Source organism: Biomphalaria glabrata, chromosome 7 (genome assembly GCF_947242115.1).
Source record: "Biomphalaria glabrata chromosome 7, xgBioGlab47.1, whole genome shotgun sequence".
Taxonomy (NCBI): domain Eukaryota; kingdom Metazoa; phylum Mollusca; class Gastropoda; family Planorbidae; genus Biomphalaria; species Biomphalaria glabrata.
The window spans coordinates 41,533,545-41,551,223 of NC_074717.1; the positions used below are offsets into that span (position 1 = coordinate 41,533,545).

Below are 17,679 nucleotides of genomic sequence, written 5' to 3' on the forward strand. Positions count from 1 at the left end.
AGCTGGTTCAAATACAAACTCAGGTGAAGCGTTATATTTTTTTTTAAAAGTAGACATCATAGTCTGCTCAACTGCAGTGTGAATTAAAACAAGGCTTGTTAAAGGATAAACTTTTGTTTCGTAGGGGAGAGGTAAAGTCGGTTGGTCGTTGTGCTGGCAACATGACACCCTCGTTAACCGTGGGCTACAAAAACAGATAATCTTATATCACCTGACCCATAGATCACAAGGTCTGCTGTTTCATGTAATCGTGTAAAATATTTTTAAAATATAAATAAAATAGATACATAAATTGTAATACAAACAATGAGTATTATATTTTTTTGTTGTTTACTTTAAAGATACAAAAAATAGAATCTCACTTGATATATGTCCTTGATTTAATAGGAGGCTACAAACAAAGACTGTCGTATGGGGTGAACTGATCATAATTCGCAGTGTTGTCTAAATGAATGTTATTCCATGGGGATTCCATGGGAAACATCCCATGGAATGGAATGGGACAGCACACATTTGTATTTCCCATGGCAGTCGATGATACTGAATTGTCATACTTAGATTATACTTTTTTGGTGTTAAAGTTAATAAATTGTGTCATTTTACATGTCTCTTTGTACAAGTAGTCCTAGTTAGTAGACACTAGACCTAAACTTTCAGACATGATTTTATTTGAACTGTATTCCATATTAATATTAAAATGGGAGTCCCGTGCCATGGGATAGGATAGAAAGATATGTCCCCTGGAAAACCCTGGTAATTCGTTATTTAGTATTATCTTTAAGGCTTAGTCTTCGTGTCAGAAACTTTGCCGTGACTGGAACGAGTTATTTAAACAGAAATGCAAGAAAATGTTTTATTCTAAATGTTTCTATTAAATTGGAGGAAATAATGTCGTTTGTTCATGTCTGCTTGTCCAAGATGGTGCTTCCTATATTTTAATCTAATAACTTTTAGCATGATCAAACCCTGTGTAAAGTGTGTATTTTAATGTCTACGTGACGCCACTTACACAATTATATCATTTTTTTTTAATTATTGAAATTTTTTTTTTGGTCTTCTGTCAGATCCTGCAGCCGGTGGTTCCGACGACTATGTCAGGGGCGTGGTCGGGGTGAAATATGCCTACACCGTGGAGCTTCCTCCTCACGAGAACTCTCGCTACGGCTTCCTTCTTCCGGAAAAGGAAGTCAAATCAGTGGTGTCAGACACATGGGAAGGACTCAAGTCGTTCGCCTTCCGACTTCAACAGCACACCAGGGCGACGCCTTTCAACACCACCAAGTTCAGACCTGTCACCAACGCCAGTGACCAACAAAAAGATCTACTTGAAGAGGTTTCCTACAGGACTATACAAAACGCTTTAAAAGGCAATTTCATGGACACCTTACTGAATTCAATGACTTCAGAAAAGCGATACAACAGATACAGGAAGTCGCGCGCTAGAACTAACAAGAAAATCAGACTACATCTTAGTTCCAAAACTAATTAAAGACACACTTCTTGTTAGTTTGATAATTCTAGGTATTTGGTATGTCTGGTTTTATGTTGTTTTCGGGAGTTTTCTTTGCTGGTTTTCATGTATTAATAACTACATATGTTCGCTTTAATTTGGCGGTGTTCAAGAATTTATGGATTTGGGGTGTGTGTGTCGTTTGATTGTAGCCATTCAGTTGGAAGAAATTTAGACGCTTTGTTTAACTATTGATATATAAATATATACATATATAAAAGAATACAGGTATATATTCTATGGATACTTGTGGGTTATAGGGCCTACTTCAATATGATCCATTTTATATTGGTTCATCGTTATTAGAGAATGTGATTGCCGAACGGCAGGTCGTTGTGCTGGCCACATAACACACTCGTTAACCTTGGGCCACAGTGCAAATGACATTAACATCATCTAAAGATCACATGGTCTAACATGGGAACTTTGCTTGAAGCTTCGATGGACATCCACAATGTTCATTTTTTTCCCTGAACATTTTTTTTTCTTAGATTTCTTGGTGCAGTCATGACACATTCAATAAGAATAGTTTTTTGTTGTATTCTTCCCCTTGGACAAGGGATGTAACTCTTAAACAGCGTTACAAATTTAAACTTTTTTTGTTTTCTAAAAGGACTAAGCTGTATTAGAGATCTGATCTATTAGAGATTTGTGTGTGCGTATTTATTAATTTGACAGTAAAACTCCAATAAATAAAACAAGAGACTTGTAAATGTCAAGCATTTGATTACTAGGACATTTAAATATCCCATTTCAGTTATCTAGTTCCATTATCACAGTCATGATTGAAGGAAGGGTTGAGGGCAACAATTTCACATAAACATGAACAAAATCTTTTACATTCTTTTCAGATTTTTTTTTTTTTGGAAGCGTTCTTTAAACACTTGGCTTTAAAACAAATGAACACCCAAAGACATATATTTAGTGGATCTGGAGTTTGCTTACGAAACAGATCTGAATCTCAAACGATCTTATCTTTTGAGGAGTTATGGGAATGGGAAAACTAATTGATTCAATCAATTCCAAATTTGAGGAGAAATACACTATAGTCTAAAGCAGGGGTTCTCAAGCTGTGGGACGCGACCCCCTTGGGGGTCATTGACGATTTGACAGGGGTCGCCTGAGACCATCGAAAATTTGGACTGTTATTGTCTATTCTTCTATTTCTATATGTGTGTGTGTGGGGTTGCGGAAGAGTGGGGGGGGGTCGTAAAAAGGGGTCGTCGAGCATAAAAGGTTGAGAACTGCTGGTCTAAAGGGTAGAGCCTTTTATTATTTGTGGCTTCAGCTTGATTTGTGGGAGAAAAAAAAAAAATAGTAAAATAAAGAAATTTTAAAGAAATCCATGTAGAAAGGGAGAGTATCGCTGTCATATGACTCAGTCTAGTAGCAAAACCAAGTTTTCTTAGACCAAAACTGAAATGCTGTACTTCAATAGCAGCACAACAGAACAAAGTAGTCGAAACAAAACAAATCTTTGACAGGAAAGTAATTTTATTTTTAAATAAACTCTGAAAAATGTCCCCAAACAAAAGATCTTTAGATGAGATGTTTTTTGTAATAAATAAGTTGTAGGAAAAACAAGTTTAAATTCTATTCAGTTTGCACTTCTGTAAGAACCATTATGTGTTGTTCAAAAATAAAACTTATATAGATCTAGGTCTAGTCTAAAGCCATGGCCATAGAATGATAGATTTTGAATGTCAATAATACATACAGGATACTGTACAAACTTAATTTTTTTTCTGATCTAACAGTAAGGCCATTCATTTCTCATATAATTTGTGCCATTTGTTTCAACAATATGGTAATATGTAAAGTTGATCATTGGTATATACATTTGCATTCCACTTTGAAATGATTCAAGGTTAGCTTTGTTCTAAGATAAATGATCACAATTATTACATTGGGTATGAATGTCAATAATTTACTATAATTGAACAGCTTGAACTATAAGTAGCACAGCTATATAAACCTAAGTCACAGCAGTTTGAAAGATTGAAGAAAACATTACACATTGCAGTACAATTGCAGGGTTAAATATTAAATATGGTGATATAAATATTTTTTAAATTCCTACAATAAACAGCTTTAAAATGGTAAACAACTTTATGTATTAAATATTTTTTTTTCTAATAATATTGAAACTTGTTTACAGGCTACATACAATTGTAAATTAAAATTGAAAATAGTAGAGAGAGATATGGTGAACAGGTAGCAGTGAAATTGAGGGGAAAAGTGAGACTGAACCTCTAGTTGATAACAGTTTGCATGCAGTGTAAAACATATAGTATTGAGTATTTTTTGTGCATGTGTTTAGTACAGTATACCAGGTCAATGCAAGAGACATTTTTTAAAACATTCACACAAAGTATCTGCACTGCACTAAATATTCACCGAAAAATTGGGCACAAAATTTTGTTTATATAAATCAATGTCCAATAGAAATACAAATTTAACAATAAAATTATGTCTAGTCTATTTTTTGAATAAAATGTATTAAACACAGTTATTTCTCTTAGCCTATTTACTCAAGTAAATTCCAACAGATTGATTCAATATAGTGTCAGACAGAACAAAGTGTTGCTACTTATAATACATGCAACCCACAACAATACACCTAATATCTATTAGTAGTGAATCCTCAGACAACTTAGTGTCTACCACAAGACTGCTACATATTCAGGTCTTAGTCGCCATCTTGAAGATTTAACATGTTTCAATGGAAGCACCAGATAATAACACAGTTTTTTAATATCTCCATTACCAACAGTTCAATACAGCTCTACTACTGCACATGGTGGTCACTGCCAAGTTTGAAAACAAAGCACTCTTCATAAAGAAGAACAAAAATGTAGCAGACATCCTGTAATACTAGCCACTGACCATAAATAAGCTAACATTCGTTTGGATGATAAAAAATAAGCCATATTTTCTGGCCAATAATATGAAGTGATTTCAAGGGAGATAAATGAAACAGCAAAAAGTCTGTTATAGCAATGTAGTAGTTATTAAAATAACTTATTTTTAGTAAACTTTAAAAAAGAAGTAAAAAAGACTGTGTTTTTTAATTTTAAAAAAAAGGTAATAATACAATAACACCAATGAGCAATTACCTAATGAGCGTCACCAAACAAAAATGAAGGAAAGATGCAATATTATTTCATTTCTTTTAGAAAAAGATACAAAGTTCAAGGCTTTAGTTTGAGCAGAAAATGTCTAGCCCTGTATATAATGGATAAATTGTAAAAACAAGGCTAATAGTCATAGTTAATAATAAAAAGTATATATGTAATTAGTTCATAATAAAAAGTACATAACTATACAATCTATTTCAGAAAAACAAAATCACGGATGAAAGCTGCCCACAACCAAAAATATTCTAAAAATGTTTTTGCTTTAGTAAACATTGTGAATGACTTGTACATCTCAGCAGTATTTTTTTTTAAATACATTCTAGTGTTTTATCCATAAACTTAAGAAATACTGCACTGGAGCAATCAATATATATATATATATATATATATATGTGTATATAACAATTGACCAAATCATTGATACATAGTCTTTAGTCTGTTTCACAATCACTTATGACGGTTATATCAAGAAACATTTATGGTGCAAATAATAAAAATTAGGTTTCCCAAATTAGTTTGACACCTGACCTGTGTCTAGAAAGTAAGGATTCTAGCCATTGTGGCCCCAATACAATAAGGATAGTAACTGTCAGCTATAAAATCTAATACATTCTACTGTGTCTACTCTATGAGCCATATAGTTTGAAAAGTTTCTTGGCAATCTTATGGTTTTACAGAAAATATTAAGATTCATTTATTTGTCTTCAAGGTTTAACAAAGTTGTTATGCAGCTTAATCAAGTCAACACAACTATCCTGACTTAACCTATGTGAAGTCATCTTTTTGTCTCTGGGGGGGACTCAAACCCATGAGCTTTGCCTTATTAGCCCAGCATTCTACTTTAGTATCACAGAAGGAGTTTAATTTGTTCTAGAATAATATATAATATAAAATACTTAAGCGAAATCTTTGGCTAACAACAAGGTATCTAATACCCCCTGGTGTTGCACTAGCAGCCCAACATAACATGATGGGTCAGTCAGAGGTATCATATACATCTACTTTTACATTAATCAACAGTTATTAGTTATCACATTCATAAAATTGAACAATGTAGTGGACTTTATAAAGCTATGCCTTTCTAATAGAACTTTTATACGTTTTTTTTTCATTATTGCCATTACTTAGTCAGCCCATTTATAGGCTACACAATTAATTAACACCAATGATCGATCTAAGGAGAGTTCTCTTCTATAGACATTTTGGTAACAGCATGGACTGACTATCTATTCACAATATCAATGTTAACATGAAGCCAACCAAAAATAAAACAACATATCTACTTCACCTAACATAGTTTTGTTTGTTTCAAAGTCATGAGTATCAAGAAGAAAATGATAAGCAAGCCTAATCCCTGAAGCAGTCAAACTAAATCCTCACTATATCATCTCACTAACAATACAGTCTAAACTAAATCCTCACTAACAATGTATTTCTTCATCATTAAAAAAACAACAACAAAAAGACTAAATTACTCAGACTTAAGAACTAGACTAGGTGTTAGTCATTAAATCTCTCTGACCATCAATTAAAACAAATTTTAAAAAATCACTAGACTCTTCAGTAAATGCAGTGATCTAGATAAATATAGTTTTAAAAATATAAATGCTGTGTGTCTAATAGGTAATACATATAGATAATTTTTTTTTAGTGAGATTAGAGCAACTAATTGTCACAAAAATATGATAATACGATAAGATTAGTAGTGACACAGTACAATGGTAACTCATTCAAATAAATATGTGGTGTCTTACTAAACAACCCCCAGCTTAGAAAATACATTTGAACTAGATTGGAACAAAATAAAAACATGCTCATGTTAAAAAAAAAACCCAGATAGAATGCCTAACAATTAACTAAATGTTTGACATTCTTTTGTTTATTTTAGCAGCATGAACTGTTAAGGTACAAAAGTACCTTGAGTGTGATTGGTTCTATCACCACAGCAGATACACAGCAGGGGAGAGGTGAGGGGGCCGAGTCTAGTACAAATTAAAACAACATCACAATAAGTCAATAAATTATATTTTCAAGATAACACAATAGAGCTTCTATAAATATGTGAAGACAAGAGTCCAAGGTTTTGATATGGCACGCACAATAAAGTGGTTGAGTATAAATTTATTTTAAACAATTAAAAGTATTAAACAGAATAATATTTTAAAACGCAAAACATTAGAAAAGATAAAAAAAAGTTGATACATTAAATAAAACAAGCAACAAATAATCATTTTGTCTGAAAAAAATAATAGAGTACATTTGCAAAACTTTAGGTCATAATTTAGATAAGAGTTATGGGGGAAATTATAAACTGTATTGCACCTCATTGACAAATATAGTTAGTACTATTTACTTTATTAGTAAGTAAACAAGCTATTAATTAAATGCCAAGTTAACCAACATACAGTAAGGTGACCAGCTGATCAGATATGAAATATATTCTCATCCTATGGTCTCCTTTATGGCTGAAAGTTTTCGTAAGTCTTACGGCAAGCTTGGTTCTTGTTTACATAGTATCATCAGACCCAGACACCGGCCTTCTTTTCCAAGCCTCTATCAATGCTCTCTTCTTGGCTGCTGCATCCCGCAACCGCTATTGATAAACAGAAATAAAATGCACATTAAAAAAACACATAATTTTTTTGTGTTGTGATAGAGTATGATCATTGATTATCAACATTTTTAGAGTGTTAAAATATTTTGAGGGATAAATTTTTCACTACAAATCTGTAAATCAGGAGCCAAATCTAGTTACAAATAATAATAAAACTTTCCAGTTATGCATACTTTAGGATGAATAGTATTAACTTGCTTCATATTAGTTTTTTTCTCTCAAAGGTAATTTTATTAGGTACATTATATCCTATTATTAACTATAATTTTAGAGTGACACATTTCAAACTGTTTGTTTTTTAACAATGCTTTTATAGATAACTGTCTACTAAAGAAAACCATACAAGAGCCTAATTATAAAGTGTACATGATCACATCAGTTGCCCAACATCACAGATAAAATGTTTCTTCATTTGATTAATACATTTTTATAAGCTTAGCATTGTGTACATTTCTTAATATCCTTAGAGAATCAAGACTGATGACAAGATAACATATGATACTGTTCTGTACATTTCCAGCACCCAAAATGATAGGCCCAGACAGGAAATTTAAACACAGTTGATTCTTGATAGTCTATGGTTATGGGACAGAAGTGGTGTTGGATTGCCAATAGCGTCGGATTATTTAGTGAGTGTATATTTCAAAATAATTCTATATAAAATAAACAAAGATGAAAAAAAACAAAACTACTGATCTAAAAATACAAAATGTTATTTCAGCTTTCAGATACTGTACTAAAAATGTAAGCCTACCTATCTAAAAATATATGTACTATTATATACATTAATTATATGAATTTCCATCTAGGCCACTTTGGATTACAGAGTGTCTAAGATTATAGGATTAAAAAAGTGTGTACTATGTATTGAAGGCCTCAACAATTTCATGTTGTGTGATACACTTAGAGTAAAACATTGAGATCTATTGACTGCTGAATTTTATGAATTGAAAATGTAGACCATGAACACTGCAGCAGTATGGATGTTTGACTTGGTCAAATGGTAATTCTACTTTAATTGTGGCTATGATACTTTATTTTTGCTAAGTTTAATTATTTAAATAGTTTCTGATATTGTTTTTTTTTTTGTATCCTTTTCCACTTGTTTGATGACCTCCCCATGGCCCACTTTAATCAAGGATCTACTTCTGCATGCTGCCACAGCCCAGAGTTATACATTGAGCTAGTGGTATATTAGTGAGTGTAAATATGTCAGCCAGTACGACTCTTCACATCTAGCAAGTAAAACAAATAAATAACTTAAAGCAAATAGGTGACTATGAGAAGTATGTTGAATATGATTGTCAAAATTAAACCCAAACCAAAACATTTTTCGAAAAGAAATAAAAAGACACGTTTTTTTTTTTAATTTAAAGACAAAAACAAAATGTGTTATTTAACAAAAAAATTCTTTTGAAATAAATTAATATTAAAAAAATAACTTAAATATATATTTAATAAAACACTGACAAAATTCAGTGTACAAGAAACTTTGTTAAAATTTGTTTTTGATAATTATTCAAACATTCAGGGCTGAGCTGAGAGCACACTTTCCTTTCCCATATAGCAAAATATTTGGCCTCGAGATATATTTTTAAGCTATTATCAGAAGTCCAAGATAAGGAAGATTGCACAATTGAAATAGTAGATGTCATTTACATATTTTGCAGATAAAACTTTGCCTCGTGTGAATTGCTTTTATGTTGTTTATTCTGAACATTCGTCAACTGTAACTTTTTCTCTGGGTCTCTAACGGTTGTACTACTGTCTTTGTAAAACAAATAAGTTAAACATCACAAGAAGAAGACAAAAATAGACTATAAAGAATTTTTTTGAAACTCAAGACTGAACAGAGAAATTTAAAAAAAAAATTGTGAAATTTGAGAAAGTCCAATCTTTAATAAACTTCATCTTTACTTCTACATTTAGGAATCAATACTGACGAGCGAAACCATATAATTAACCAATTCTGAAATGGTATCAGAAGAAAGATGAAAAAAATAAATTCCTGCATCAGATCAGATCACATGAAAATTGACAAAAATGATAGCTGTCAAAAATAACAAACTCCATCTGGAAGAAGTCAAGAAAGTCAACAAGAGCTAGATAAAACTTTAACAATTAAAAATAATGTGATGGACGACATAGGGCAGAGCAGAAGGAGACATGTTCTGATAGATTAAAATCAGAAACAGAAAAAAAAAAATGCCCATCATAAAGTGATACCCAAGAAAGTTGATCTTTCCTGCATAGAGTTTAAAGAGAACTGGTTAGGACTGACATGCTCTTCTCAAAAATTAACTCTATGGAAATCTCATTGATCTGGATAACAGTCTTCAGGTCTTTTCAGATTTAGGACAAGTTATCTGACTCCTTGTTATTGAGTGCATGTTTGTTCAAGCTTATTTAAAGTTCTACATTAAAAATATTGTATCATGCTTCCTTCGGTTTACTTTTGCTCGTTATTTGGTGCTACAAACCAATGACCAAGCCACAAAACTCCTCCAATGTACTAAATAAAGAAAAAGATAGATGATCCATATTACTGAGCTAATTGCTTAAACTATGAATGTGGTTTTGTCATCCTAAAACAAAAACTAGCCAACCAATCTACTGAACAACATATATTGACGCTGACCAAAATATTGACAAAGACGTGAAGGTTGGTAGAGGGGAAATCACCAAATATATTAAAGATAGTCCTTTCTTTATTATCAACCATCATGTCTATTCAAATATAGTGGACGGATACAGTTTAACCTAATACAATTTCCTTTAAGTAATACAATTTTAAACAATCCTATTCATCTTGGATAATTTTGAATTTTAAAATGAATAATCCCAGCTTTAATCAGTTGTGTTATAATGATGATACAATTTTATTACAGGATATACTAATGGTTAGGATCATGGGCTTTAATCATTTTTCCAATCAGCAGCTTGAATGTTCTACCTTTTATCTTCTTATTAAAAAGAAATAAAAACTCATCAAATATGATATTAAATATGATTGTCAGTACGGTATCTCTTACTGTTTCAATTAAACTGTATTCATTATTCTTATAAACTAGATCAGGACAATTACAATATTTTTGCCTTTGCCCCAATATATATATATATAAACTTAACATTACTTTGTAAGAAATAATATTATTTAGTAAATTGAAAACAATGGAGCCCATATTGATATATAAAAAATAGTATAAATGTTAAACGTGAGAATAAAAACTGTGTTCAAAGCTGTGCTTCATTTAGAGCCTCAAGCAGATTTCAAACTCATTAGCTGATTAACTGTGATAAATAATGTGCCAGGTAGGATAATAAAATTTTGTTGAAAGAAAAAATAAAAGCAAATGCATTTGGAAAGTCAAAAAAACTAACAAAAAACAAATGGCTTCTTCTATTTGCATGGGCTTCTTCTCTCATCTGGGAATTAGACAACACAAAACATATCACATTTTGATTTGTTCATTTAGTAAAATTTACATATTGAGCCAATTAAAAAAAAAAAAAAATAACATAAATACCAAATCAAATAGAGGCACTACATTTAGAACTATTTTGTGTTATTCTGAGGTATTAGGGATTATTAATTTGGCATTTAACAATTGCAAAAAGTGTCCTAATGGATTGCAGTTTGAAGAAAGAATAAAAACATGACTTTGTGAAGCAGAGTTTTAGATGATATAGAGAGTTCTACAGTGCTAGTAAATGTGAGTTTTTAAAGAGTTTTATTGGTGTGCAAATAAATAGGATTCTAGCAAAATTGCTGTATCTTCTTGTAATTATCTTATCTTATAGATTACAGACATCACTTCAAAAAGAAGATAATTACATCCTACGCCTTTCATATGTCAATCTAGTCATGCGTGTTAATAAGCGACTTAAACTCTCATACGTTGATGGTTTTCCTGGCTGATTCAGGCAACCCATTCCATTTTCTAATGGCACTATGGAAGAAGAAGCACTAATTGTCCTAGCATATGGAATAAGAAATGTGCCTCTATCTTTATGACTTATTGAGTATTTCATTAGGTTTTGTTTTTCTAGTTTTAAATTAGGGTTAAGTGTTATATGTATTATTGCTACTTTTCTATTAATTCTTTTGTCCTGAAGGGTCTCTAAATTGAGTGATTTTACTAATGGTGTTAGCACCACAGTAGTGACTTGCGTATATATATAAGACATCATACACATGATCCTGTTTACAGTGACTTTAACCCTGTATTCACAGTAGAATAAGTTGTTACTAGACTCCCAAACTGTATCTCATTTATAAAATGAACACTCTCATCAGGGTGGCTTTTCTTTGTTTAGTCATAATTTATATTTCAAAGAAAAAATTAGGATTAGTTTCTTGAGACAAAAGAAGCCAAAATAGAAAAGGTTTTAGTGTTAGCTGCCATTGAGTTCTTAACTGAAATTGTTGCGCTCTTTGAGATTCAAACTGAGAGACTTACATTTGTTGAGCATTTCATGCCTAAATAATATGGAAATCATTAGCGTCATCATACACATGAAGGTTTCAACACTGATAAAGAATAATAATAATCATAAATTCAAAGCCCACTGATTGTTTCTAGATTACCGGTATATGAATGATTATCAAGCAAAAGCTTTCACTTTAAAAGCATTCTTAGTGTCAGGTTTTAGTTGGGATAATCAAGATTTGTAAAGAACTCTGGAACAAACTGTACAAAATGGTCTAACAGAAAACAAATGGCAGAGATAAGTGACAAAATAATCAATAATTGAGTAGATCTAAGTTGGTACCTGTCTCTTGAGGGCCATTTTGGCTGCATATTCCTGTTTGGCTAGCTGCAGACTGACTGACTTAGGGATGTCTGGGATGAGCAATGCTATACTGGCTTTAATAGCTAGTACTATGTGCTAAAAGTAAATAAAAATAGACATACATTTAATGGATGCAGGTACAAAAAAATAAAAATAATTCAAAGTCATTCTGTTGGGGCACACACACAAAGGAGATTCAGTTAATGTTGAATGGCACAAACCTTAAGACATTTTACTTTGACTTTCCCAAACTAAAGTTATCCAGTACCAGCCCTTAAAATCAATGTTGGGAAAAAAAAATTAAAGAGTATGAGATACGTAGCTGTAAGTTTTTCAAAAGGTTCTTCAGAAATAAAGATTGTCAGGTGCAAACCATACAACCAGGCCGCCACCCAAATTTAGATTGTATACCCAATCAAGTTCTAGATCAAATGGTTAAAAATAACTACTTTAATCATTCAGTATCCTAACCTCAGTAGCAACAAAAATCAGCACCATATTGACAGGAGTTAGTGTAGAGGGCAGTAATTTCTGAACTTCTGGGTCCATCCCTATTAGTGCACAGTTGGTGATGACTGATATGATACCAACTACCTCAAAAGCTTGCTGAAAGTGAAAACATATTTTTGTAAAAATTCATTTGGTGATAGAACATCCAACTTGCTATTCCTGCATCTGCATTTATGAAAGTTTTGTACCGTAAAGATGTGTGATTTAAGAAAAAGAATCCTTGTTTTCAAATGTCTATGCTAAGATGAAACATACATTGAAAAGTATTTTATAAACAGTGTTATATAGATTTATGGATAGTATTTTCCATCAAACCAAAGCGGCTGATGTAATTCACATGTTCCTATGGCCAAAATTAAACAAGATTGTTATAAGGCCAGCATAATGGCCAAATACTTTTACTTTCAGTTACAAATTTCTCATATCATAAATACTTGTCTTCAATGGAATTGGAGTTCAGAACTCACAGAGCAGAAGTTAGTTGTGGCCACATCACCACAGATAGTCATCCAATGGAACTGTTGGCATCATTATAGAACTAGCACATGGTGGCAGCATTATTGAATTGGTCCATTGGAGGCAGCATTATAGAACTGGTACACGGTGGCAGCATTGTAAAACTGGTCCATGGTGGCAGCATTGTAGAACTGGTCCATGGTGGCAGGAATATAGAACTGGCCCATTGTGGCAGCATTGTAGAACTGGTCCATGGTGGCAGCATTATGCAGTGTGGGCAGAAGTGGCCTGCAGGCCGTAGTTTGGGCCTCACTAGATTACATTTTAAAACTTAATTTAGAGTCATTATGGAACTTATGAAAGTTGAAGAAAAGATTAAACTTGCAGCAAATAAGTCAAGTAAGGCCCAGCAAAAACTAGCAATATGTTTTAGACATTTGTAAATCTTGGAATGGATAAGATGAAAGACCTTTACTGATATCATGCTGGTAACTCAAATAAACTTCACTGTTACAGCCAATGTTTAACATTGTGTTTATGTGTATGTGTTTGTTATTAGTATGTAGAGTTATTCCCCTTGGTAAGAAAGTTGATAGCACAGTGTTGTGTGTAACCTCGTACTATGAGGGTGTGTAAATAAATGGACTGTTGAATATGGCATTATAGTGTTGGTGTCGTTTATAGTTATTAAGTGTAGCGTCTCTAGATTAACAAGTGGTAGCAGAACGTGTAAGTAAACGTATTTACTTAGTTGATCCTATTTAAAGTGATAATGGCTACAAGAATTGAGATTCCATCCTTTTTGAAAGATATGCCTTATGAATTATATAAGAAAGAACTGCTAGCGTGGAATGAAATCACGGAGCTAAAGAAAGAGAAAAGAGCGATAGCCGTAGCCCTTTCATTACCACAAGGCAGTGAGTCAGAATTTGACACAAAGTATAGGAGATTAGAACAGAAACGAATGAAGATGTTACCTGAGATTCTGGCCTTCAAGCTGCTCAGAAAGGCAATAATTACGCAAACTGAGAAGATGCTAGTTCTGACAGGTATGAACTTTGCTAGTCGGGAGACGCTGTATGAAGAAGCAAAGGCATCTCTTAGAAAGTTCAAAGGAGAAGTTAATAAAGGGAAAGAGTTCGATACCTGTATCAAACTTGAGCCAAGGTGTTCGTCTGAGAATGAGGAGGCTTTGAAAGACGAGATAAAGAGCAGTTGAAATCTACCAGCAAGCCGAAAGTGGAACATCATGGAAGTAGACTATATAAAGGTGGAAGTTACTTTAGAGGTGAAGGTCAAGTCAGAAACATTGCTCGAGATCAGTTCTCTCAACCAAGAAAGAAAGGTTTAAGCCCATTAGGCCGTGATGGAAATGTTTTGAGATGCATATCTTGTGGCTCATATAGACATCTTTTGTCTAAATGTCCAGACAGCTGGGAGAATCTGACAGAAATGCTCAAAGTTGTAGAGGACGAAAAGGGAACTTGTCCGTTTACTGGAGACCACAGAGAGAAAGATTTCACAACGAGGTTATGAGGGCAGTGCACGCTCCAGTAGAGCCATGAATTTATTTTATGATTGACAGTGGTGGAGAAATTCAAGGCTGACCTGCTTCTTGAATGTGCACGAATTTTGAAGTTACACATGTGTAATAGAGCTGCTAATATAGTTTGGACGATACTCCAAGGTCACGGAAGTTATAATCATACTGTAGCTGACTGTGTGTGTGTGGAGACTACTTTCAGTTACTGTGACTGAAAAACAAAGTGAACATACCTGTGTCAAAATATTAGGCAGAATATTTTTACTTAGTGACTTTTGATCTTAGCGACCAGAAGGAAACAACTGTGTGTTAGTCTGAGACAATGTGAATCTCACAAGTTTGCTGTGTATAGAGACATTGTTTTCCTTAACAACTGGCATTACTTTCTCGTATCGCCTTCGAGTCACTCTTCATTCAAACAATGTGCATCAAGTTTGAAAACAGCACTGCAACAGAGCAGATTGTTAACAGTTCCCCCCCCCCCCAAGTCTTGTTACCCCACTACATTTGATCAGACTGCAGAGCATTGTCAACATTTTTTTACCCCACTACATTTAATCTTCTTTGTGTGGGAAGAACGTTTTTTGAAACCTGGGCGTATGAGATTATGTGTATTTCTGGTTACTGCCTACAACACCAACAGAAAGATGCTATCTACACTTGCACTGTTAACATCAATCTAACCATCAGAGAATACAGAAATAGTGAAGAAGCAAGGTGGCGTCTGACAGTACAAGTCTTTTGGTGGGGCAACTTACCACCATAACATCCTCAGAACAATATACTCCATTCATGATGTCTTTTGAGCCCTACATTCTTAGGCTGTATGGCTCCATATCTAGTGTTGTACCACCCCTCCCCAATCTTCAGGACATTTTATTTTATTCCTAGTCTTATCAACCCTATGTCGACAACCCATTTGACTCCATTCTATGTGCACAGTTTGACAGTTTTCAACTTACAACCACTGTTTGACCAGATACGAAGGTACACGAATCGCAGTGATGAGTGACCAAGGCCCTGCTTTACCAGACACCAAATAAGAATGCTAATCAGTTGAGACGGGCACATAAAGAAGACTGGCTGAAATCTCTGGCTGTTTCTTATTAACAATCATTTGTATATTGTGCAACATTATGTACCGTATTATTTTGCTCTCATTGTTATGATACTAGTTCTTGGTTTTAGTTTCGCTTCACACTAGTACTTTTCTTACGTTTCTCTGATACTTGTTCTTTTGTTTTCATTATGTTCAAATTTTGATTATATTTCTTTGATGAACACACACTGTCAGAAGACGTAATACAATTTAATTATTGCTCTCCAGAATACTCCTCTTACCATTTGACATATACTACTCAAATCTATCCATTTACATGTGCAGGTCTAATATCATGTCATTTTATTGTATGTCATTGATGTTCGTAGCCTACACTATTACATTATGCATACATAAAATTTATTATTTTGATTAGTTAAAATTTTGCTGTACAAGTTTTATTGAATGTAGGCCTAATGCTAAGGCAACTCTGAACATACTAGACAGTGCTACATTCCTTTTTTTAAAGTTGCCATTTTTTTTTTTTTTTCTCTATTCTCACTTTACACATTCTCCTTGATGTTTGAGAAGATTGAATTGTATATAGTATACAAAGGCATATGTAAAGTTTTCTTTTATAATTTGAGGTAGTCAGAGGTACTATCATCTATTTTTGTTTCGTTATGTAGCCTATATGCTCAGTTTAACTTAGCCTTCAAAATGCAATAAAAAAGAGAAAGAGAGGAAGACTTGAATGAATGAAGTAAGGAATGAAAGAAAGAATGAATGAAAGAATGAAAGAAAGAAAAAAAAAAGAAATTGTAATTAATGTTAACATTGTGTTTATGTGTATGTGTTTGTTATTAGTATGTAGAGTTATTCCCCTTGGTAAGAAAGTTGATAGCACAGTGTTGTGTGCAACCTCGTACTATGAGGGTGTGTAAATAAATGGACTGTTGAATATGGCGTTATTGTGTTGGTGTCGTTTATAGTTATTAAGTGTAGCGTCTCTAGCTTAACACCTTAGATAGTAAGAAAAATTTGCCTGTATCCTGGCTTCTTCAGATTCTCAAAACATTAGCTTATAGAAGTCATTGTTACCTTAGCCAACTAATTATTAGTTCATAATTCACTGCACATGTTAATGAATCATTTAACAAATCTTTATGTGTATATATATATATATATATATATATATATATATATATATATATATATATATACACACACACATATATACTGTACTCAATCATCACATTAACATTTTTAAAGAAAGTAAAATGATCCCCACAACAACATTTGTGCAAATTAGAAACAAATATGTTTTGGGTATTTCAATACCTTACAAAGCTGCAGAAAATTCGTTTTTGCAACACAAAGTCAAAAGTTTCTTTCTCACCTGCCAAGCTCCAATATTATTAGCACTCTCTGCAAAAGGCCGCTGAAACACCCGGCAAAGTTTAAAAGCGTCTGTTCGAATTTCAATAAAATTGTTGATGAGAGCCCAGAGCGCAGCCAAAGGGAAAGCGGAAGAGAACAAGTAGACGTATCCAAACTGGATGTACAGCTCCAGGTAGTCATCATTAGAACCCTGGATGTAAACAGACATTGAAACAAGGTTTTCTTTAAAGGCCTAATTAATGTCATAAAAATATATACATTTCAGACATGCTGCAGTTCTTCTCATCTATAGATCACAAATAGAGTAAAAAAAAAATATGCATAACATTTTAATTACAGAAATTAAACTCAAGAACCTGAGGGTCAGAGATGAGACAAAGACCATAAAAAAATCCCTTTTTTCCAAATCAGCATTTGAACCATGAAATCTTTTAATTTTATTTTTGCATAATAGTGCCTACCAAGTAGTTATGATAAGTATCTAATTGAGAACACCTATATAGTATAAATAATAATAAATATAAATGTATAAATATATATATGGAAAGCGTGGTTGAGAGGCTAAGTACACATGAACTTGGCTTTGCTACTATGAAGGGGGCTCGAGGTTTGACAACAGAGTTTGTTTACTGAGCACCTAAAGGCAGTAGGGAAAACCTTCTCCCAGATACCCCC

General features: G+C 33.0%; 2 protein-coding genes across 5 annotated transcripts in view; one reads left to right on the top strand and one right to left on the bottom strand.

The window, feature by feature from the left end:
• Positions 1 to 2,854, top strand: part of LOC106071075 (carboxypeptidase B-like) — a 33,128-nt gene extending 30,274 nt beyond the window's left edge. Inside the window, exon 12 of the mRNA XM_056035561.1 lies at positions 1,065 to 2,854. Coding sequence (XP_055891536.1) covers positions 1,065 to 1,489 — 425 coding nt within the window. The 3' untranslated portion in view covers positions 1,490 to 2,854. The remainder of the gene's footprint in view (positions 1 to 1,064) is intronic.
• A 175-nt stretch (positions 2,855 to 3,029) lies between these two features.
• LOC106075345 (anoctamin-10-like) overlaps positions 3,030 to 17,679 on the bottom strand; it is a 29,273-nt gene continuing 14,623 nt past the window's right edge. For 3 of the 4 annotated variants that reach the window (XM_056035559.1, XM_056035557.1, XM_056035558.1), the window contains exons 11-15: positions 17,003 to 17,194; positions 12,527 to 12,661; positions 12,035 to 12,151; positions 10,643 to 10,687; positions 3,030 to 7,240 (exon numbers count right to left, since the gene is read on the bottom strand). In XM_056035559.1, coding sequence (XP_055891534.1) covers positions 7,154 to 7,240; positions 10,643 to 10,687; positions 12,035 to 12,151; positions 12,527 to 12,661; positions 17,003 to 17,194 — 576 coding nt within the window. In that variant the 3' untranslated portion in view covers positions 3,030 to 7,153. The remainder of the gene's footprint in view (positions 7,241 to 10,642; positions 10,688 to 12,034; positions 12,152 to 12,526; positions 12,662 to 17,002; positions 17,195 to 17,679) is intronic. The other variant, XM_056035560.1, reaches the window with a different exon arrangement.